The sequence below is a fragment of the Salmo trutta genome, chromosome 27, assembly GCF_901001165.1.
Source record: "Salmo trutta chromosome 27, fSalTru1.1, whole genome shotgun sequence".
Classification (NCBI taxonomy): domain Eukaryota; kingdom Metazoa; phylum Chordata; class Actinopteri; order Salmoniformes; family Salmonidae; genus Salmo; species Salmo trutta.
This window is the reverse complement of record NC_042983.1, coordinates 36,196,577-36,220,639: the sequence shown is the minus strand read 5'-3', so window position 1 is coordinate 36,220,639 and position 24,063 is coordinate 36,196,577. Positions and strand designations below refer to the sequence as shown.

The 24,063-nt window shown below is 43.6% G+C and overlaps 2 protein-coding genes across 2 annotated transcripts; both read right to left on the bottom strand.

The window, feature by feature from the left end:
- Positions 1-1,522: 1,522 nt before the first annotated feature.
- On the bottom strand, positions 1,523-7,878 carry LOC115164968 (protein fem-1 homolog C). The gene is made up of 2 exons (XM_029717934.1): positions 6,509-7,878; positions 1,523-4,615 (listed from the first exon to the last, which is right to left on the bottom strand). The coding sequence occupies exons 1-2, from the start codon at positions 7,050-7,052 to the stop codon at positions 3,312-3,314; spliced, it is 1,848 nt and encodes a 615-aa protein (XP_029573794.1). The 5' UTR covers positions 7,053-7,878; the 3' UTR covers positions 1,523-3,311.
- A 1,117-nt stretch (positions 7,879-8,995) lies between these two features.
- tmed7 (transmembrane p24 trafficking protein 7) lies at positions 8,996-11,317 on the bottom strand. The gene is made up of 4 exons (XM_029717933.1): positions 11,226-11,317; positions 10,658-10,875; positions 10,278-10,523; positions 8,996-10,025 (listed from the first exon to the last, which is right to left on the bottom strand). Exons 2-4 carry the CDS (start codon positions 10,823-10,825, stop codon positions 9,789-9,791), a joined length of 651 nt encoding a protein of 216 aa, XP_029573793.1. The 5' UTR covers positions 10,826-10,875; positions 11,226-11,317; the 3' UTR covers positions 8,996-9,788.
- Positions 11,318-24,063: the final 12,746 nt, after the last annotated feature.

Genomic DNA, 24,063 nt, shown 5'->3' with positions numbered 1-24,063 from the left:
ATTACTATGTTTTTGCAGATAATACTGTAGTATTTAATATAGTATTCTACAGTATGCTACACAATTCTATAGTAAGCACTACACATTCAAGGGATACTAGTGTGTACTATAGAATTCTACAGTATACTACAACATTCTAAAGTAAGCACTACATGACCAAAGGATACTACAGTGTGGAGTATTGTATTCTACAGTATACTACAAAATTATATAGTAATTATATAGTATCAAGGGATACTACAGTGTAGTATACTACAGAATTATATACTAGGTAATATAGTATTCTATAGTCTTTTTTTGTGGGAACATGTGCCAAATTTTTCAATGGAGACTCCTTTTTCACATTGTCCGATACTAATGAGAAATTCCAACCCTTTACCAGACAAGAGCTCCCATATGAGAGGTAAAGGGACTTTCATTAGAGTACCACCCTTCCACACACAGGAAGCGGCGCTGGTCCTAACGGAACTAGTCGTCTCCTGTCCAGACTACTGCAACTCTACTGCAAATTTTCCCTTTGAAACTCAACACGTAAAACAAAATGCCTAAATTGGGCATGTCTATAAATTGGGCAATTAAAGGCATCTAGGGCCTATGTTAACTTTGATTGTGTTTGATGAAAATGATAAAACATTTTGAAAGGTCTATGCAACATTATCGGCAAGTGATTTGATGTAATTTCGAGTAATTAAATGGGTGACAAGTGTTGGTAATGGTAATATTATAAAAATTGTTTTTAACAACCAACAGAATTTGTAAAACAAAACAATTTGATGCGCTCCAACATACTAGCAAAGATTTATTAGAAGGCAAACTGACTGTCAGGCAAAAAGTATTGGACGTTTCACAATTGCAACATTTGACAATCACATTCACCGTGGTTGTCTGAACCGTACACAGCTGGCGATGCCTCATTGGTCATTCCCCATTATTTGAAACAAAGTCAAGGAGCTTCATCACCATCTTTCCTTCGCGTTACCTCAAAACTGTTGTGATTACCAGCTGAGAAACTTTCATGGGTTGATTTGACTCCGGGCTCAGAGTTTGTCTGGGCTGTCTTCACATCACCCTAAAACCTACTCTGAGCTGGGCGTTGTCTTAAAAACAGGTTAACATGATTTCTAGGAGCTTTTCTGAGATGCATTTAGGGAGTGCCATCTTTCAGCTGGGTTTATGGGCGTTGCACTGACTGAAACACCTGCAGGGAGACATTGGAGCGAGCCCTTATTTAGGCCACGTTTTCAGTGGGGCATTATTCTGGGTTATTTTAAGACACGACAGAAGTAGGCTGAGCGTCAATTGCCAAAAAGGACAGAAATGATAAATGACAGTAATGTGTGTAGCCCAGTAATGAAAATAGTTTAAAAAGGGTTGGGTTCAATGGGGGTGCAAAGTCCTTTTAGGGGTGAAAAAAAAAAACACAATATTGCAATGAAAATACACCCTAAAATGTGTGACCTATTGAGTGGCCATAAAACTAGGCTAATTCTCAGAAAAGAAAAAAAACAATACAATGTACTTATGCTTGACAGACTACAGCAAGTCTGAACATGCTCAACCTTACTGTACCCTCGTTTTAGTTTAATGACATGTGAACATTCCAGCCAAGAGGTAGGCTAACGAGTTGAGAAAAGATCAAAGATATGACAAAGAATCTAAAAAGTTGGTCTTGACCATGTTTTTCTACAATCGAGAAACAACAATAACATAACCAACATAAGTCTTTGTTCAAGCACCATGGCCAACTAGACAGGCCTACTGTGATCTATCAAGAGGATCCACCCTACTGGCTACAGGCATTCCTCAGCCCATGACTCATCAAGAAAAGAACATCCAGTTACACTGCGACATTTTAAAGTGGTGGGAAATAGGTGTGTGCAGGAGAGTCACTACAGAGACAAATGTAATCCTGCTGCATAGCTACTTGGGACTGAATGAAAACACTGGGAAAAAGAGGACAAGTGCAACATGGGTTTATTGTCAAATTAGTTCTTAAGACATGAAATTGATCATTGTAATTTTGTCATTGGAAAACTTACAGTCTGTAATAAAGTGCAGAATTAAAGCAAGTTCCCTGGTATGGTTCCTTTGTATGGTTCTGTACTTAGCGAAATCTATTCCTAAAAATATTAAGTTAAGCCCTTTTAAAAACCACATGAATAAAGCTAATGTGCAAGGTTACTTCACAAAGCTCAGACACACTGTACAAGGCCTTCCCTCTTTCCAATTATAATGCAATTGGATGAATATAAAGGTTATAGGTTTGGGTTCGTCAGAGCTCTAAAGCATTTATGCAATAATTGAATGATATGCCATTCAAAACTCAGATGTCGAGGGGTTTCCTGTGAATTCTAACTACATGCACAGTCATATTAGTTTCCAACTAACCATGTTGCTTTAGTGCTCAGATCACCATAGAAGAAATCAGGTTCAAAAGGTCAATGATTTGAAGCATGAGGGTTGCATACACTCCTACTCAACTTCAGCACTTAATAACCTTTAACAGTTAGCACATAAAATCACCCAACCCCACCACTAACAGCATTCAGCAATTGTCACATCAATCCCTCTGCTTAGTGTAACAAATTAGGGAAAGATGAAGGAACAGGGGAGTTACCACAACAAAAAAAAATGCAAGACACCGCACAGAACAGTCGCATATCATAGCCTGTGCATAGGAGGAATAAAGCACTTATGGTATTTGCAAACATGACCATTTCATGAAGCATCTTTATGGTTTTGATCAAGATATTTGTCCATTCCATTACTCAACTCCGCAGACCCAAAACCCTGAAAACATTACCATTGAATGAGACCATAAAGAACATACAATGAAATGTAGAGGGTCCATATATTGGCAACATTTACACAGGCAGCCCAATTCTGACATTTTTGTCCACTAATTGGTCTTCTGATCAATCGCATCAGATCTTTTTCAGAGCTGATCTGATTGATCAAAAGACCAATTAGTTAAAGAAAAGGTCAGAATTGAAACCATGGTGATGTAAAAATGACTCAACATATTCCTGCATCTTTGAAAATAGAGAAACACACAAAGTGGAGGGGTCACAGAGAAATCTCTCAATGATATCTTAATAAATAGCATGGAATATGTAGATATTAGAAAGCAAAACACTAGCTCGGTTCAAAATATTGTGCATGCCCATATTACAAAAATCCCCATTGATTTTCCACAGAGCTTTAACTCTGGCTTTGTAGGGGGAAAAGCGAAGTTCACGCGATGTTCATCCTCGACTTCAATACAATCAAAAGAGCAGGATCGCGCTCCACTCACACGTCTTTAATAGTCATTATCTGTGGAGAAGCACAAAGGCCTCCAGCCTCTCTGGGATGTTGCCTCTGTAGGAAAGGCTGTGTTTAATGATGGCCCGCGCAGACAGACACTGCAGGGTGGTGTGATTGATGGGCTGGATCAGGTTCTTGGCCATCTCCTTCTCATCCAGCAGGTCACAGGCCATCTGCTTCAGGGAGTTGGTGCTGTCAAAGTGCGTGCCGCAAGCAATCAGCAGATTCATGATGTCCGGGTGGTTGTTGGAGGCGGCCACATGCAGGGGGCTGTTGTTGTCCTCGTCGCGGAAGTTTACGTCCGCCCCACACTCCAGTAGGATAGAGGTGACGTAGAAAGAGGGGAACTTACAGACAGGATAGCGGCCCACGCAGGTGGTGTTCCTGTCCACGGCCAGGTGGAGCGGGCTGTAGCCATTCTTCCCACAGGGCTGCAGCTTCAGGAACCTGTAGATGGTCTCCTTCTTCAAGTGGTCCTGCTCCACGGTGCAGGGGACCTTCTCTAGCAGGCAGATGAGATGCAGGATGATGGAGAGGGCCTTGCTGAGCTGAGCCGGGTCAGGCAGGTTCTGTTTCACCGCCCGCTCAATCTCCAGCACGCTCTTACTGAGGATGCCCATGAGGTCATCGAAGGAGACTGAGGTGCCCAGCAGGCCTTTGGCACGGTCCTGGAGCATGAAGGAGAAGAGCTCAGCGAAGGACAGCAGGCTGCTGGCTGTCATGGGGCTGAGGGGGTCCAGGTTGCTCTGCTGCATGTCCAGGGCGTACTTCCACAGGTTGATACAGCGCTCAAAGTTCCCAGAGTCGGCGTATACAGCTCCCCTGTAGCGGATGTAGTAAGAGGTGTCGGGGTGGGAGGGGCCTAGGATGCGCTCTCTAATGAGCAAGGCCTGCATCCTCATCTCATCTGGTTCAGAGATCAAGCTGTCTAGCTCCTCCTCATTACTTACCTCCCTGGCATGGTCATAGGCCATGATCAACTGCTTTGGGTCTGCTTTGTGGAGAACATTGTTGCCGTCCCTGTATCTCAGGTCCATGGCTCTCTTCCAGTACTTTAATGCCCCAAGAAGATCACGCTTTTTATCCACAAAAGTGGCACCAAGCAGTTCCAAGGCGTTTATTCTCTCCAATTGGCGTGTTTGCTGGTGTTGAGTCAAATAGTCAACAATGTTAGTGTGGCCAGTCACACTAGCAGACAGCAGTGGGGTCATTCCATAACCATCCCTCTCCATGGTGGCTCCATATTTTAGCAGCATCTTCATTATCTCCAAGCTGCCGGATTCAGCACAGTCATGTAATGCCGTGTTACCTGTGAAGAAAGGAAAACAAATTCATGTGTTTCGCAAAATGGAAGTCATTTTTGGCAGGCATTCTAGTAATAAAGAGCAATATATATGCAAGTTATTTGAAAAGTAGAAGATGAAGTGAAGAGAGAAAAGGTTGATCAAAATGTTTAATTCTCTACTTTTCAACTAAATGGGTTTGTCACATGCTTGCCTGTAGCCTTTTCTCACTAGGAGAAACGTCGGAGTGATGGCCACATTGTGCCAATCTAAACGTTATGCCAAGGGGGTACAAATCTCATGGATCCGAACAGATCTGGTGAGTGGGCGATTGCAAGGCTTACATTTAGAAGAAGCCTGGGTGGGTTCCCTTCCCCTAATTGGTTTAAATACAAATTAAACCAGCTTGTTAGGTGACCTGATTAGATGTCCAAATGTTTGGATTTAGCAGGTTAGCATTTGTCCTGAAAAACTTTCCCTGGAGGCAAAACTCCATGGCGGTCATTTGTCCGCTTTCTCTTCGCAAGTAAATACAATTGTTGGACAAGCAGAATATAGATTTCAGTTGTCTGAATGGACAAGTAAAATTATTTTATAAAAATACAAATATTATCACAATATCAAACAATTGGGCAGGCTATTAAGACGAGAATTGGATCAGAGAGAGACATTTGGGCAACAGGTCAAATAAATTACATAGAACAGACTACCTACATAGCCAATTCAAAATAGATTGTATTTTGGCTGGTTCTCGCTAGTGAAATACTAGCATGCATTAATGTCATGTCCGATGTCCTAAAATAACTTTCATCAGCACTCACGTATAACCGCAAATGGTCGACACGCAGTTGATGAAACCAATGCTGCATGCTCCAGTTGTAAAACCATCTCTCAAGCGCTCAAAATTTGCTAGGATTCTCCTCTATTCAATACTGGCCATGTAATTCTGACAAAGCTAAAAAAACATTCTTAGAATAGCCTAATGGACAAGTAACTCCTATGCTGTCAAGAACTCACCTGAACACTGAATATTTAACCTTACAAATAGATAAACATCTTAGTTGGCTAACTCACCCAGCTTAGCCATTTGATCCCTGGTTCATTGAATGAGGGAATTATTTTATAACAACAAAAAGTATTTGGTTGTAATGTTACAGGGTGGCCAACCCTCCTCCTGGAGAGCTCCTGGGTGTACAGGCTTTTGTTCCTGCCCTGCTCAAACACATTGTTAATAGATAATAATAATAATAAGCTGCTCAACAGGACCTTGATAAGCTGAATCTGGTGTGTTTGAGCAGGGTTGGATCAAAAGCCTGCACTCACAGTAGCTCTCCAGATGGAGGGTTGACCGACCACGTGTGTTATACAATAGCCTATCAGTGCAGTATTTTACTTTAAGTGCCTTGCTCAAGGCAACAACAGCAGAAGATACAATACATAGGATCAGAGACCAGTAGCCTCCCATTGTCAATACAGGGGGACAAGTCACTTGAGCTTTAGGACAAGTAGAAAAACATCTGTCCTACTTGTCGAATGCACAAGTGGCTAAAGAAAGTTAATACCAAGCCCTGTACTAAGTATTAAAATCAGATTATAAAACTAAGTCTAACCACACCGTTAACACTAATGGCTAACCTTACTTTTTTTCTCTCGATATAGCCAATCTGGCGGAAATCGCCCAGTTCTGCCTCCAGGGCAAGATTCATGACAATAAATGTGATAAGGATTTACCTTGACAGTCTGAAAAACACCATGAAATTGTATCAAGACCAATCTGATCTACAAATTACTGTAAATGTTTCAACTTCGTGATTTTATGAAGACAGTAATATACCTGCCAGCTACTAAGTCTAATCTCATTGTTTAGGTAGGCCCAGGATATTCAACACAGGAAAATTAACACGTCTGAATGTACTCACCTTTAACACTTTTCCTGTTAACGTCAGCACCTTTCTCCAAGAGGTACTGGGCAATTTCTTTGTGTCCTTTGTAACACGAAATCATGAGGCATGTGTGACCGTGTCTGTTTGCCACCTCCAGGTCTGCCTTGTGCTCCACCAGGTATTTCACAATGTCCAGATGTCCATCGAAGCAGGCTGCTCTCAGTGGGGTAGAATTGGTGAGTGTTGTATTGTTCACAGAAGCACCGTGGCCAAGTAAAGACTGCACGACTTTCAGGTGTCCTGCTGCTGAGGCAGCCCATAAAGGGGGGGCACCCTCAATAGTCTCACCATCAAAATTCACTGACCCCCCAATCTCAACGGGTGCGGAGCAACACTCCATTAGATACTCCACTAAATCTAGGTGTCCGTATCTGGCAGCCATAAGCAAAGGGGTCGCCCCGTTCGTTTTCTCTGCCATTAATTTGGTAACCTCGTGGCCAATTTTGTTCTCCAAAAGTTTCTGAAGCAACCGTAGCTTGCCATCTCTGGCTGCATTGAACACCGCCGTTTGTAAATCCATTGGTTCAGCTTCCTTCACCGGATACAACAGTTGATTAAAAAGACAGGAGCGTCGACGAGATACAAGTCCGTGGCAGGTGTTGAGCAGAAGCCTTTGTTTGTGGTGCTAGCTAGTTTTGAATATATTGTAATATGTTGAGTTAGCTAGCTAAATGGGTCGAAATCAGGTAGCTAGTTGATAAACGTATTTGTTAACATTGGCTTGTTCGGTTTTCCCCCTCTTCAATTGAAAGTTAACACGGGCTTGTTAGCGACGGACATATCACTTCCTCAAGTGGCTGGCTAACTATTGTATTGTACTGCTCACCAAACAACAATATTGATACCAGCTGCAATCTAGCTAGTTACTCTTCCGAGTGTCCAACGTTACGCCGTCCGACGTCCTTTTCTATTCCATCAAGCGCTTTTTTATGAATAGACTTAATTATGTATGTCATTTTCAGACAGAACCGTGTGTAAGTAGACATAGGTAGAGGTTGTAGCTATCCGGTTAAAATACCAATAACTACGGCGAGGCCCAGAGAACGCCAACATCCACCCCCACTTGTTATTTCCTGTATGTGAAGCTAAGCTAGTCAACGTTGTCCAGCAGCCGAAAGTCGGTTGAGATGCGTTTTCTTTTTCTTCGATGTTGACCAGATGGTTAGAGTCATAAATCTTGCCCCGAACGTTAAATGTTTTTCATTTGAAATAAAACAAGAAAATCTACTATGGTCATGTTTCTACAGTGTTCTTGAGGGGGCAGATTTGTCCACCCACCACATCATTTATCACGACTCAATACCCAGAATACACTTCAAGTCAAATCGAAAACAAATGCCGTTTCTTTGTAACTCCCAATTTATTGACAAGGAAAACATCCAATCACAGAGTGGGTATTCGCGCAACAGCGGTGAACGGATTGTCAGAAGTTAGCACAGCCACAAAGTCAAAACGGTATGTATCGAAAAAAAATCATGTTTTTTTTTTTAAAATCTTAATTTAAAGTTAGTGTTAGTCATAAGGTTAGGAGTTTGGTTAAGGTTATGTTGAAAATGTGATTTTAAAATTAATTGTAGAAATAGGCGGGGTTTAGCCATAATTATGACTTTGTGACTGTGGTAACTTGTGACGACCCAGTTAAAGGGTCAGACTTCCTTATACATTTAATTATTAGGTGGTTGAGCAAGATTTCAATTCGATTTTGTAGTTTGTAATCCGTGAATAAAACTGTATTAAACTAATAATGACATATGTCCTTACAGATGGCGAGATTGAATTGCATGTATTTTTTTCCATTCTATGCTACTGCCACCTCCTGAAGGTCTCCTGAACTAAGTACAGAGTATCATGTCGTTTTTTTCTATGATCATATTAGATCAGCAAGCACCAAGTGTATATAATCAAGATCAATTTCATATATAGTTGAATGCTTTCTGCAGTTCTTCAAAAGAACACTAGGCAGGGCTCCCGAGTGGTGCAGCGGTTGTAGAGGCATCACTGCATACCTTGGTTCGATTCCAGGCTGCGGTTGGGAGTCCCATAGGGTGGCGCACAATTGGCCCAGTGTCGTGTTTGGCCGTCTTTGTAAATAAGAAATTATTCTTAACTGGCTTGCCTAGTTAGATATATATTTTTTAAAAGCATAACTAATTTTTCAACCATCATCCCACATTTTTTTCTTGTTGCTTACAACCACACCATTTGTGATATTTACAGGTATACATGACCCATAAGCTGCCTCCTTTGTAGAAAAAAACCCCCAATACTTGATCATCAGAGACCTGAGCAATGAGTGGATTTTAATGTATCTGCTATTCCTTATACTCTGATGAAAAAGCTCTCTGGACAAATGTTAGTGAACTATTCTACAGTGCAATATACATCTATTGATTATAGAAGGTCAGATTATATTGATTATAGAAGGTCAGATTAACATCAATTGATTATAGAAGGTCAGAAAAATGGGTTTACCAGAAAATGTTTATTCAGCTATTCAAATAAGGAAACAATTCCTTGGAGTGGCAGCACAGTGATGACTGTTCAGAAATAATCATGAACAGTATACAAACCAACATTTTTAAAAAGACCACACTGAAAAAGACCACACCATTAAAGAAATGCCTAACATAAAAGAAATTAAATCATGTGCTTACACCAGCTTCATATTTATCCGTTTTACCATTTACACCATGAACAAACCACCAGTTACAATAAAGAGATTGGCTGAACTCCTGAAAATGCACCAAGTCAAAGCTCATCCACCCAAAACACAACCTCTGCTGGCCACAAGCTATGTTGACAGGTGGAATCTCAAATTAAAAACAAAGAACATGCTTACCAATTGTCTACTCAGTTATTTTCATTAATATCAAAACAAAGTTTGAATTGAGCCATTACTAAGGAGGAAGTGAGAACTGTGTGCAAATACATTAAATTATAGTTGCAGAATTGTATCAAGTAGGTCTCAAATTAGAACTGCAAGACAGGCCACCAGTATGTTCATACATTCAGGAAAACAGTGTTGTAAAAAACAATGACAATATGCACCCACATAATAAATACGGTGTTACATTTCCAATATTTGCTAGATTTCACTTAGAAAATCCACTGGGTTTGTTAAAAGTAACTTCAAACCTGAACGTATCTTAAAAATTCTAATTCTGTGAATGGCATCTAAAAAACAAAACATATCTGCCATGAACCGTTGTTGTTGTAGTCCCTTGTGGAGGTGACTGGGATGAGATGCTGTGGGACGTTAGGATCCAACTCGCGTCGTGGTGGTCTTCCTGTCAGAGAAGAAGCTCCTCAGCAAAACTACCTGGCTGATGCTGACCACCAGCAAAATGAAGGCCTCTCCAATGGACCAGAAAGCCACTCTTGTGTTGAGGTCCTCGGCACGGCTGCGTCCCTGACCCTCCCGCAGACGGAAATGTGTCTGATAGTCAATGACCGATTTCAGGGCCTCATGAATGGACACGCAGGCAGACTCCATCTGAAACAGAGGTATTTAGAGTTTAAAGATCCATACAAGATCCTTGCGTGTTTTGACATAGAAGCACTGCAAATAACCAACAAATGTTTGTCAATGCACACTATTCCCACATGACATCTTCACCTAATGGGGCCCACTGAAATGTCATACTGTTGTAGAGATTTAACCAATTGTTTTAATTGTTATTGAACTGCCATATTCAATATCACATAGAAGAGCATCTCTCAACAATAGTCCTTTTAACAGACCTACCTGGGTCAAAGCAGTGACCCTGTTCTCATTGGGGAAAAGTGGAGGATCCTCTCCAACTTGGAAATCGAAGTAGACGGTCTTGTGCGTGAAGGTGGAAAACTCATTGCTGAAGCAGAACTTGTATGTTCCATTCTTGGCAGCCGTGAAGGTAAAGCTGTCATACTGCTTCTTCATTTCTTTGTAAAGAACAGTACCATCTGCATCCTCCAGACGACAGTCAACATCGTAATGCCCACCAGTGACAACCTGGACAGAAAATGTGTTGTTTAAAATACAGCCTATCCATTTCAATATTCAACTTGGTCTCATAGTAGTAGAATTATTATCAATATTAATTCCCATAACTCCATGTCATAATGTGAAGGCCTCAAGTAACTTACCTGGAACTCAAGTGTACACTTGGTACCAAGGGTAATATCTTCATAGAAACACTGTTTTGCGTTATCCGGAAGCTCAAATGTAAGCTCAGAGCCAAACGCCCATCCACAGAGCAGGTGGGCCCAAAGCACCTGCACAAACAGTCTGATTGTACCGTGATAACTGCACATCTTTGCTGATGGAAGATTGGCGATACTGTTAATTTTATATCGTTGTGGACCTGCAAACACAGAACATTTCCAGATAATCACACAGATAGTTACAGAATCTAAGAAAAACGTATACACTGACAAACTACAAATAACAAATAAAATAACAGAAATAAAAAGGCAAAACAAATCCGGAATTCACAACTAACGTTAGCTAGCTAACTTGCTATGCTAATGTTGCTAGCTGACAAGGCCGATTAACTAGCTAGCCACTTCTATTAGAAATGTAGTTCACAAAATTAAGTAGGTTTACAAATAACAATTACAACATTTGTTAATGCGTATTGTTCTAATATTTTAACGAGTCATTTAATAGCATACTATTTTAGTTAAATGTTGTGTTTCGTCCAACACCACTCACCTTAAATCCCTCACCCGGAAACAAGGAGCGACTAAGAGACGTAGCATTAACGTCACTCCTCCGCGACGCTCGTCCATCAACTGATCTTCTTCTTCTTTGGTGGGCTTTATCGGCGGTTGGCATCCAACGTTAGGGTGGATTACCGCCATTTACTGTACTGGAGTGTGGGCCAGAGACAGGGAGAAACTAAATCCTGCCCGCCAGCCGCGTTGCTCTTAAAAAGTTAACAACATATGTGAGACTATATCTAATGACGTTCTACTCAATATACTCCTTAAACTAATTTCCCGTAACCCCTTCTCCCTCATACTAGATCTCATCCTCTCTCTTTCCCTCCAATAATGTCCCCACTGTATCAATACATGCTCCACTGTCTCGGTTTCCTGGCAATACTTACATTTTCCTGTTGGATGCTTTCCTATCACATGTCAGGTCTTATTCAAATGGCTGTGTCCCACCCTTAATCTTGTAAATATAGCCTTCTCTCTTCTGTCCCTTCCTGCCGTTCTCCCCCCTCCCCAATTTTCCTCTGCACTTGAAATAAATACCTGCCCTTGGTATCTCTGACCATTTCAAATCCTACCGTACTTTCTCCGCTGTGCAATGCGGTTTCCGAGCTGGTCATGGGTGCACCTCAGCCACGCTCAAGGTACTAAACAATATCGTAACCGCCATCGATAAAAGACAGTACTGTGCAGCTGTCTTCATCGACCTGGCCAAGGCTTTCGACTCTGTCAATCACTGCATTCTTATTGGCAGACTCAACAGCCTTGGTTTCTCAAATGACTGCCTCACCTGGTTCACCAACTACTTCTCAGATAGAGTTCAGTGTGTCAAATCGGAGGGCCTGTTGTCCGGAACTCTGGCAGTCTCTATGGGGGTGCCACAGGGTTCAATTCTTGGGCCGACTCTTTTCTCTGTATATATCAACGATGTCGCTCTTGCTGCGGGTGATTCCTTGATCCACCTCTACGCAGACGACACCATTCTGTATACTTCTGGCGCTTCTTTGGACACTGTGTTAACAAACCTCCAAACGAGCTTCAGTGCCATACAACTCTCTTTCCGTGGCCTCCAACTGCTCTTCAACGCCAGTAAAACTAAATGCATGCTCTTCAAATCAAATCAAATCAAATTTATTTATATAGCCCTTCGTACATCAGCTGAAATCTCAAAGTGCTGTACAGAAACCCAGCCTAAAACCCCAAACAGCAAGCAATGCATGTGAAAGAAGCACGGTGGCTGGGAAAAACTCCCTAGGAAAAACTCCTGAGAAAGGCCAAAAACCTAGGAAGAAACCTAGAGAGGAACCAGGCTATGAGGGGTGGCCAGTCCTCTTCTGGCTGTGCCGGGTGGATATTATAACAGAACATGGTCAAGATGTTAAAATGTTCGTAAATGACCAGCATGGTCAAATAATAATAATCATTGTAGTTGTCGAGGGTGCAACAAGCACGTCCGGTGAACAGGTCAGGGTTCCGTAGCCGCAGGCAGAACAGTTGAAACTGGAGCAGCAGCATGGCCAGGTGGACTGGGGACAGCAAGGAGTCATCATGCCAGGTAGTCCCGAGGCATGGTCCTAGGGCTCAGGTCCTCCGAGAGAAAGAAAGAAAGAGAGAAAGAGAGAATTAGAGAGAGCATATTTACATTCACACAGGACACCGGATAAGACAAGAGAATACTCCAGATGTAACAGACTGACCCTAGCCCCCCGACACATCTTCAACCGGTCGTTGCCCGCACCCGCCCGCCCAACTAGCATCACTACTCTGGACGGTTCTGACTTAAAATATGTGGACAACTACAAATACCTGGGTGTCTGGTTAGACTGTAAACTCTCCTTCCAGACTCATATTAAGCATCTCCAATCCAAAATTACATCTAGAATCGGCTTCCTATTTTGCAACAAAGCATCCTTCACTCACGCTGCCAAATATGCCCTCGTAAAACTGACTATCCTACCGATCCTTGACTTCGGCGATGTCATTTACAAAATAGCCTCCAACACTCTACTCAGCAAACTGGATGCAGTCTATCACAGTGCCATCTGTTTTGACACCAAAGTCCCATATACCACCCACCACTGCGACCTGTATGCTCTCATCGGCTGGCCATCGCTACATATTCGTCGCCAGACCCACTGGCTCCAGGTCATCTATAAGTCTTTGCTAGGTAAAGCTCCACCTTTTCTCAGTTCACTGGTCACCATAACAACACCCACCCGTAGCACACGCTCCAGCAGGTATATCTCACTGGTCATCCCCAAAGCCAACACCTCTTTGGCAGCCTTTCCTTCCAGTTCTTTGCTGCCAATGACTGGAATAAATTGCAAAAATCGCTGAAGTTGTAGACTTATTTCGCCCTCACTAACTTTAAGCATCAGCTATCTGAGCAGCTTACCGATCGCTGCAGCTGTACACAGCCCATCTGTAAATAGCCCATCCAACTACCTACCTCTTCCCCATATTGTTTTTATTTACTTTTTTTGTTGCTCTTTTGCACACCAGTACTTCTACTTGCACATCATCATCTGCACATCTATCACTCCAGTGTTAATTTGCTAAATTGTAATTACTTCACTACCATGGCCTATTTATTGCCTTACCTCCTTACTCCATTTGCACACACTGTATATAGATTTTTCTATTGTGTTATTGACTGTACTTTTGTTTATCCCAAGTGTAACTCTGTGTTGTTGTTTTTTGTCGCACTGTTTTGCTTTATCTTGGCCAGGTCGCAGTTGTAAATGAGAACTTGTTCTCAACTGGCCTACCTGGTTAAATAAAGGTTAAATAAAAAAATTAAAAAATTAAAATCTCTATTCCACTGCTCCTGCAATTTCTCCACCATCACTGTCCATATCAAGCTTTTTGCCTCTGCCTTGCTTATTGAAACTACCACATCAACATCCCCACTACTTAGTGCTTGTTTAGCCAGTACATCAACTGCGTCGTTCCCCTCCACTCCCACATGAGCTGGGACCCAGGTAAATATTATCTGTATACCCATTTGTTTACTCCTGCCATGGGTTTGTAGCACCTCATAAAGCGGGTCTTGTCTGCTACGTGAGCTAAAGGACTGGAGACTCCTTAACACTGCACATGAATCAGAGAAAATAACTACTCTTTCTGGCTTAACTTCCTCCACCCACTGCAAGGCCAACAGCATGGCCATCATCTCTGCCGAATATACAGCCAGATGATCTGCAATACGTTTCCTGACTTTCACCCCACATTCCTGCACTACAATGTTGACCCAGTACGTCCTGTCCTTGGATCTTTTGAACCATCTGTGTATATGGCCACAAAATCCTGATATACAGTATCCAGACATCTCTTAAACAAATCAGATGGATCAACACCCTCCATATCTTTCTGTAGTCTCTCCAATACTTCTAGATCTACTACTGGAGGTGGGAGTAGCCATGGTGGATTTACGGGATTAGCTACCGTTGGGCTAAACTCCCTTCCATACATTCCCATCTACTTCGCCTTGGTATTACCCACCCACCCAAAGCTTGTGTTCTGTCTTCGCTCATGTTCCTAGCATGCCTGTAAAATCCCTTTCGCAGGATGAGATACCCCATGTCCCTGTAGGTTGACCCAATAATTAATTGCCAGCTGCTGTCTCCTAATCTGCAATGGCATTTCCCCCATCTCCACCTGTAGTGCAGCCACCGGGGACGTCTGAAACGCCCCACTGCATATTCTGAGTCCTTGTCCCTGTATGACATCTAGCCGAACCATACGCTATACTTCCATAGACTATTACAGATCGGATCAATACAACATATATGGTCTTCAATGAGGCACGCCCAGCCCGCCACTCCTTCCCTGTCAGACAGCGAACCACATTTAGTGCCTTCTTACACTTTCCCACCACTCTCTCAATGTGTTCTACCCAGGTCATTCTAGTATCAAAGTATACCCCAAGGACCCTGAAGGCACCCACCCTCTCCAATTTTCTCCCATATAACCTCAAGCATACCTCATCTCCCACCTTCCTCCTGGTAAAGAACACTGTCTGAGTTTTCTCTACAGAGAACCTGAATCCCCACAATAATGCCCACCGCTCTACCTCATCAATTGCTTTCTGTACCTTCCTGACTATGTATGGCACATTTCTTCCTCTCTTCCATATGGCCCCATCATCTGCAAATAACGACCTCCCAATATCCGGCTGTACCTGAGAGTAAACATCATTGATCATGATTGTGAATCCCTCAACCGATCAATCAAATGCTGCGTTCATATGGTAGTTGGAACTAGGTCATTTTTAAATGTCAGACTTGGTAACTGATTGAACGCGGCACGTGTATAACTACAACCATTTAGCGAGTCGGAAATGTAAGAGTTTCCTAGTTCTAGTTCCGACTAAGACGTGAACGAGGCAAAAGACAGTACAGTATGAAGATATACTGCTTCCAAGATCATGTAGGCGATGTCATGGCGACGTTGGCTAGCTAATGGTGGGAACACTGAAGATTACGAGGTCAGATCATGATGTTAGTGATTTTCAGGTTGGAAAGTCAGAGCTCTACAAACAGGCTGATGGGGTCAACTTGGGGTCATGATAGGGGCCGCACAAAATGTTTGATGTATTATAATTATTGATTATGCTTATCTTGTATTAATAGAAGGGGAAGGGCTATAAGACCCCTCCCCCACTACATTTACAGGGTCCTAGACTTCAGATTAACAATATATATATGCATTATAAGGTTTAATATTGTTCCATAGTTCTTTTCTAGTCTCTCTCTCTCATAAAGAAACGGTCTGAGAGATGTGTGAGTTTTTGCAGTCAAAACAGGGTGTCTGTGAGAAAGCGCCTCAAGGCTAAAAGAGACTCATAGACACAGAACCCTGCAGGGGAGTGAAAGAGATAAGAGACTAGTCAGACATACCACTATAAAGCAACTTGGGGAGTGGAAAATGACTGCTGAGCCCTTAGAAAACACTGGAACTAGTGTCTCTCTTGCAAGTTTGTAAAACTGTATATGCATGGACTTGGTCTCATGAGTAGAAGGTATTGTTATAGGCAGTTACATCACTAGGGGTTGACTGCAAGCATATTAAAAGCAACTTGGACTTTTTCTATTTTACAGAACTCAGGAGAGACATCAGTTGTATGTTTGATGTTTGACTTCTGTCTACAGCTGTATTTTGAGTAAAATTGTTCTGATTTATAAATGCACATTTTGACTATTCCTTATTTGTTAAGTAAATAAAGGAGCCCAGAAAAGTGGAACCAACAAGGCCCAAGGTCCCAAATTGGAATTCCGAGTTGGATGACCGTTCAAAAGATTTTTCCCAGTCAGCGCTCATTTATCCCGAGTTTTCAGTTGTCTTGAACACACTGAGGCCGGAGATTTCCGAGTTCCCACATATTTTGAAGACGGCATAAGCTCTAGGTAAAATATATATATATTTTTTTAGCTAGGCTAATGCCGCGTTTATATGCTGCTCGGAACTAGGAACCTCAAAAATGTCCGACTTGCTGATTTGTTGAACGCGGCAAGTGTATAACTACAACCAGTTAGAAAGTCGAAAATTGCAGAGCTTCCTATTTCCAACTAGGACGGGAACGCGGCATGAGCTCAAGCGCAGAAACACGTCATCGAGACTAACTGCCGTCTCACGCCGAACTGCGCATGTGAAAACCTTTAAGAATCAAAGCCACTCCTTATAATATAAAGTTGTTTTTGACCAATGTGAAAACGTGTCAGTTTGTCACTTTCACGAGGTTGGAGTAATAACATATTCAACTACTTAAGACATTGGCTAGAATATAGGTTGTGCCTTTAGATTTTGAGAAAATTAACAACTAATGAAGGATGTTTAACATCCCTCATTTACTTCTACAATGCCAAACCCCAGCCTGGTCTGGTCTGCTTCGCAAGCGTTCCCCAAAGTCTCACGATATTGTGCCTCTGGGGTCGACGCGCTGACGGAAGACAATGCCCCTTGACAGAAATTATGGGGACCACCCAGAAATGGTGTTGCATCTTTTTTGGCATTGTATTCATGTAAGGAATCTGTTAAGACATCTGTTGAGATGGGACCACCGAGTCCCGGTCAACTGTAAGTGCTGTTTCTGTGAAGTGGAAACTTATAGGAGCAACAACGCGAGGTGGTAGGCCATACAACTCACAGAACAGGACCGTTGATTGCTGAAGCGCGTAGTGCATACAAATCCTTGGTCCTTGGTTGTAACACTCACTACCCAGTTCCAAACTGCCTCTGGAAGCAACTTCAGCACAATAACTCTTTGTCTGGAGCTTCATGGCCGAGGAGCCGCACACAAACTTGGTAGAAGAGGAATAATGGTCTGGGCCTGTTTTTCATGGTTTGGGCTAGGCCCTTTAGTTCCAGTGAAGGGAAATCTGAACACTGCAGCATACAATGACATTCTAGACGATTCTGTGCTTCCAACTTTGTGACAACAGTTTGGGGAAGGCCCTTTCCTGTTTCAGCATGACAATACCCCCGTGCACAAAGTGAGGTCCATACAGAAGTGGTTTGTCGAGATTGGTATGGAAGAACTTGACTAGCCTGCACATAGCCCTGACTTCAACCCCATCCAACACCTTTGGGATGAATTGGAACGCCAACTGCGAGGCAGGCCTAATCGCCCAACATCAGTGTGCAACCTCACCAATGCTCTTGTGGCTGAATGGAAGCAAGTCCCTGTAGCAATGTTCAACCATCTAGTGGAAAGCCTTCCCAGAACAGGGGCGGCTGTGATAGCAGCAAAGGGGGGACCAACTCCATATTAATGCCCATGATTTTGGAATGAGATGTTTGATGAGTAGGTGTCCACATACTTTTGGTCATGTAGTGTACTTCATACTCTCTTCAACTCCATGTGAACTTATTGCCATTCTTTCTCCATGTAATTTCCCCTTGTGCTTCTTAGTCTTCCCTCTACCATTGCTCAAAATTATCAGACGAAGGGACCTCACTATGAGGGGATTTGATTAATGCCACGGGTAAACCGGTTTAGCATTGATTGCATTTGATTTGGAACCTGGCTGCCTCCCAGACGTGAGCCAGGTTCCCCGTTTTGACAGCAAAGTCGGCTCAAAACAAAAGTGAAGTAGGTTAAGCACGTGGAGTATTGAGTAGGATTCTGTGTTTTCAAATGCAAAAGTGATTTACCTGCCTTCCCAATGAAAACTCTTCTGAAAATTCGAACATACTGTATATTTACGGAAAAGAGATGTTGTATGTTTCTGAAAGATGCACCATGCTGCATTGCTGACAATATGACCGAGCGGCGCAGATTACTATTCGATTTGAGCAGGGCACGCCTCCCTCTCCAGGCTTCGATTGGTCACGTGACAGGCCATAGCCTGGTTCAACCCGGGGAAGCTTAATCGAACTCCCTCATAGACGACCTACTAACCATAGAAATATAATCCATAGAACGGACCTCCCCATTCAAGTCAATGATGGCACAATGGGTGGACTGGCAGCCATTTTGAGTGTACCATAGGAGCAACGCTAGGTTGAAGATAACAAAGTTTAAGAAAAGAGGATTCTAATATCCCATAATTCTTTACATGAATGAGGAAGAATTGTAAACAATGGGACCAGCAATGCAAGCAAAAACGACTGGAAATTTTATTTTATTTTTTTATTTCACCTTTATTTAACCAGGTAGGCTAGTTGAGAACAAGTTCTCATTTGCAACTGCGACCTGGCCAAGATAAAGCGTAGCAATTCGACACACACAACAACACAGAGTTACACATGAAAAAAAAATGAAAATAAATAAAATAAACATACAGTCAATAATATAGTAAAACAAAAGAAAACAAAAAGTCTATATACAGTGAGTGCAAATGAGGTAAGTTAAGGCAATAAATAGGCCATGGTGGCGAAGTAATTACAATATAGCAATTAAACACTGGAATGGTAGATGTGCAGAAGATGAATGTGCAAGTAGAGATACTTGGGTACAAAGGAGCAAGATAAATAAATAAATAAATAAATACAGTATGGGGATGAGGTAGGTAGATAGATGGGCTGTTTACAGATGGACTATGTACAGGTGCAGTGATCTGTGAGCTGCTCTGACAGCTGGTGCTTAAAGCCAGTGAGGGAGATATGAGTCTCCAGCTTCAGAGATTTTTACAGTTCGTTCCAGTCATTGGCAGCAAAGAACTGGAAGGAAAGGCGGCCAAATGAGGAATTGGCTTTGGGGGTGACCAGTGAGATATACCTGCTGGAGCGCATGCTACGAGTGGGTGCTGCTATGGTGACCAGCGAACTGAGATAAGGCGGGGCTTTACCTAGCAGAGACTAACCTGTAGTCAGTGGGTTGGTCTACGAGTATGAAGCGAGGGCCAACCAACGAGAGAGTACAGGTCGCAATGGTGGGTAGTGTATGGGGCTTTGGTGACAAAACAGATGGCACTGTGATAGATTGCATCCAGTTTGTTGAGTAGAGTGTTGGAGGCTATTTTATAGATGACATCACCGAAGTCGAGGATCGGTAGGATGGTCAGTTTTACGAGGGTGTGTTTGGCAGCGTGAGTGAAGGATGCTTTGTTGCGATATAGGAAGCCGATTCTAGATTTAATTTTGGATTGGAGATGCTTAATGTGATTCTGGAAGGAGAGTTTACAGTCTAACCAGACACCCAGGTATTTCTAGTTGTCCACGTATTCTAAGTCAGAGCTGTCCAGAGTAGTGATGCTGGACGGGCGAGCAGGTGCGGGCAGTGATCGATTGAATAGCATGCATTTAGTTTTACCGGCGTTTAAGAGCAGTTGGAGGCTACGGAAGGAGAGTTGTATGGCATTGAAGCTCGTCTCGAGGTTTGTTAACACAGTGTCCAAAGAGGGGCCAGAAGTATACAGAATGGTGTCGTCTGCGTAGAGGTGGATCAGAGAATCCCCACCAGCAAGAGCAACATCATTGATGTATACAGAGAAGAGAGTCGGCCCGAGAATTGAACCCTGTGGCACCCCCATAGAGACTGCCAGAGGTCCGGACAACAGGCCCTCCGATTTGACACACTGAACTCTATCAGAGAAGTAGTTGGTGAACCAGGCGAGGCAATCATTTGAAAAATCAAGGCTGTCGAGTCTGCCAATAAGAATGTGGTGATTGACATAGTCGAAAGCCTTGGCCAGGTCGATGAATACGGCTGCACAGTAATGTCTCTTATCGATGGCGGTTATGATGTCATTTACGACCTTGAGCGTGGCTGAGGTGCGCCCATGACCAGCTCTGAAACCAGATTGCATAGTGGAGAAGGTACGGTGGGATTCGAAATGTTCGGGAATCTGTTTGTTAACTTGGCTTTCAAAGACCTTAGAAAGACAGGGTAGGATAGATATAGGTCTGTAGCAGTTTGGGTCTAGAGTGTCACCCCCTTTGAAGAGGGGGATGACCACGGCAGCTTTCCAATCTTTGGGAATCTCAGACGATACGAAAGAGAGGTTGAACAGGCTAGTAATAGGGGTTGCAACAATTTCGGCAGATCATTTTAGAAAGAGAGGGTCCAGATTGTCTAGCCCGGCTGATTTGTATGGGTCCAGATTTTGCAGCTCTTTCAGAATATCAGCTATCTGGATTTGGGTGAAGGAGAAATGGTGGGGGCTTTGGCGGGTTTCTGTGGAGGGTGCCGGGCAGTTGACGGGGGTAGGGGTAGGGGTAGAAATGAATGGTAGCAGTAGCCTATTGAAAGTTAGACATCAAAGTGAAAAATAAACATTTCAGCTAGCTAGACAACAAACACAGAGCATAACTGCTTTACTGTCATTCTATTCAAATAAGTTTTTAAAATGATCTACAGCCACTTTAAATCAAATCTGCCAAGCTAACCCTGATTCAGATTACTATCCTACCCATGTTAGATTACGGAGACATAATTTATAGATCATCAGGTAAGGGTGCTCTCGAGCGACTAGATGTTCTTTACCATTCGGCCATCAGATCTGCCACCAATGCTCTGTAAACTGGTCATCTCTGTATACCCGTCACAAAGACCCACTGGTTGATGCTTATTTAAAAAACCCTCTTAGGCCTCACTACCCTCTATCCAAGATATTTACTGCAGCCCTCATTCTCCACATACAACACCCATTCTGCCAGTCACATTCTGTTAAAGGTCCCCAAAGCACACAAAGCACTCGTCTTTTCAGTTCGCTGCAGCTAGTGACTGGAACGAACTGCAACAAACACTCAAACTGGACAGTTTTATCTCAATCATGGACACTCTTACTGACAGTTGTGGCTGCTTTGCGTAATGTATTGTTGTCTCTACCTTCTTGCCTTTTGTGCTGTTGTCTGTGCCCAATAATGTTTGTACCATGTTTTGTGCTGCTACCATGTTGTGCTGCTGCCATGTTGTGTTGCTGCCATGTTGTTGTCATGTTATGTTGCTAACATGCTGTGTTGTCATGTGTTGCTGCCATGCTATGTTGTTGTCTTAGGTCTCTCTTTATGTAGTGTTGTGTTATCTCCCTTGTCGTGATGTGTTTTGTCCTATATTTTTAAAATTTAATTTACATTTTTAATCCCAGCCCCGGTCCCCACTGGAGGCCTTTTGCCTTTTGGTAGGCCGTCATTGTAAATAAGAATTTGTTCTTAACTGAATTGCCTTGTTAAATAAAGTTTGCGGCAAATACAACAGGTGACCTTGCAGTGAAATGCTTACTTACAAGCCCTTCAGCAACAATGCAGTTTAAGAAACATAGGTGTTAAGAAAGTTTTTACTAAATAAACTGAAGTTAAAAAAACTATGCATTGATAATAAACAGAGAGTAACAGCAGCGTAAAAATGGGGGGGGGGGGGGGGGGGGGGCATTGTCATGCCCTCTTCACGACTGTCTTGGTGTGTTTGGACCATGATAGTTTGCACTTTGTCATGTTTTCAATGCCAATCCTGTAGCATCCAGCAACGGTGCTGTCAGTGATCCCACCATGAATTAGTTTATTTTTCAAACGTGTGCTTCAGTCTGGAGGAGTTTGTGGCGGGGTGAAAAAGGTTTCCGATTCTCTGTTGTCTGGGAGAGAGGCAGCCTGGAAGCTACTCCTGCTTCGTCAAGACTCCCGTAGTGTGGCAGATTATGCGGTTGATTTATGCACGTTGGCCGCCGAGAGTGCCTGCAGCCAGGGAATGCCAGCTGCTCGTTCCCCAGTCCTGGAATGGGCTTATTCCTCCAGACATGCCTGCCACCCTGGCTCCCGTCGGACCCTGACCTTTGTGCAACAGAGTTTTTGGTGGCCCACCATAGTTCCTGACGTCTCCACGTTCGTCAACACCTGCATTGTTTGTGCTTCTTTAACCACTTCCTGTCCCTCACCGCCCCTGGTCTCATATATCCCTGGACTTTGTCACTGGTCTCCCTCCATCAGATGGCAACATCACTATCCTTACGGTGGTGAATAGGTCTTCGAAAGCCGCCCATTTCATTACCCCCAGCCAAGGAGACAGCCCAGCTCATGGTGCAGGACGTCTTCCGGATCCATGGACTTCCGGTGGACATGGTCTCTGACTGTGGTCCTCAGTTCTCGTCCCGTTTCTGGAAGGCAATCTGCACACTCATTGGGTCGTCGGCCAGCTTGTCCTTGTTGTTGGCCAGTTGAAGCAAGCCAATCAGGACCTGGAGACAACTCTTCATTGCTTTGTCTCCTCCAACACCTGGAGCCAGCAACTCGTGTGGGTGGAATACACCCGCAACACTCTTCCCTGCTCAGCCACTGGTCTCTCGCCTTTCGAGTGTTCGATGGGATATCAGCCCCCGGCTCTTCCCTGAGCAAGAGCAAGAGGAAGAGGTCAGCATACCCTCGGCCCAGATGTTCGTTCGCTGTACCTGGAAGAGAGCCCGGTCTGCCCTCCTCAAGACCACCTCCAGGTATCGACGACAGGTGGACCACAACCGGACCCCGGCTATTGTCTCGGGCAGAGGGTATGGCTGTCCACTCAGGATCTGCCCCTCCGGGTGGAGCTTGCAAACTATTCCCCCATTTTATCGACACTTTCCCCATCTCTAAGAGCCCTCTGTCTCCTGTTTCCAGGTCCACCCCTCTCCCCTGTCTCGTTGACGGCCATCCGGCGTATGTGGTGAGGCGCCTCCTGAGTGTTCAACCTCGGGGCAGGGGATTCTGGTACCTGGTTGACTGGGAGGGTTATGGCCCAGAAGAGAGTTTCTGGGTCCCTGCTAGGAACATCCAGCCCTCATCGTTGAGTTCCACTGCCGGCACCCCGGTCAACCAGGTATATTCCCGGGTAGGACGCCAGGTGATGTCCCATGAGAGGGGCGGGGTACTGTAACACCCTGATCTGTTTAACCTGTCTTGTGCTTGTCTCCACCCCCCTCCAGGTGTCTCCCATTTTCCACATTATCCCCTGTGTATTTATACCTGTGTTCTCTGTTTGTCCGTTAACAGTTCGTCTTGTCTCGTCAAGCCTTCCAGCATGTTTTTCCGTACTCCTGTTTCTCTAGTTCCTGATTTTTAGTCCTCCTGGTTCCGACCATTTCTGCCTGCCCTGACCCCGAGCCTGCCTGCCATCCTGTACCTATGTGACTCTGACCTGGTTTACGAACTTCTGCCTGCCCTGACCCTGAGCCTGCCTGCCGTCCTGTACCTGTCGGTCTCAGACCTGGTTACAAACCTCTGCCTGTCCTCGACCTGCCCTTTGCCTGCCTCCTGTGGTATAATAAACTACTCTGTGTATTGAACCTTTCGTCTCCTGTGTCTGCATCAGGGTCATGTTAGGAAGTAATAGCAAGAAATAAAAGCAGGAAGTGTCCCCTTCAATCTGTGCTGTGTTGAGATCCCCTAAAAACACGTCACTTCTATACAGCTATGACATTTTAGTA

Bases quoted from the DNA above. Each gene is read 5' to 3' on its own strand.
- LOC115164968 (XM_029717934.1), bottom strand. From the start codon at position 7,052: ATGGATTTACAAACGGCGGTGTTCAATGCAGCCAGAGATGGCAAGCTA. The intron at 4,616-6,508 runs GTGAGTACATTC...CTTTCTTCACAG, and splicing joins TAACAGGAAAAGTGTTAAAG to GTAACACGGCATTACATGAC.
- tmed7 (XM_029717933.1), bottom strand. From the start codon at position 10,825: ATGTGCAGTTATCACGGTACAATCAGACTGTTTGTGCAGGTGCTTTGG. The intron at 10,524-10,657 runs GTAAGTTACTTG...TTTTCTGTCCAG, and splicing joins AGTGTACACTTGAGTTCCAG to GTTGTCACTGGTGGGCATTA. The intron at 10,026-10,277 runs GTAGGTCTGTTA...CCTCTGTTTCAG, and splicing joins GGGTCACTGCTTTGACCCAG to ATGGAGTCTGCCTGCGTGTC.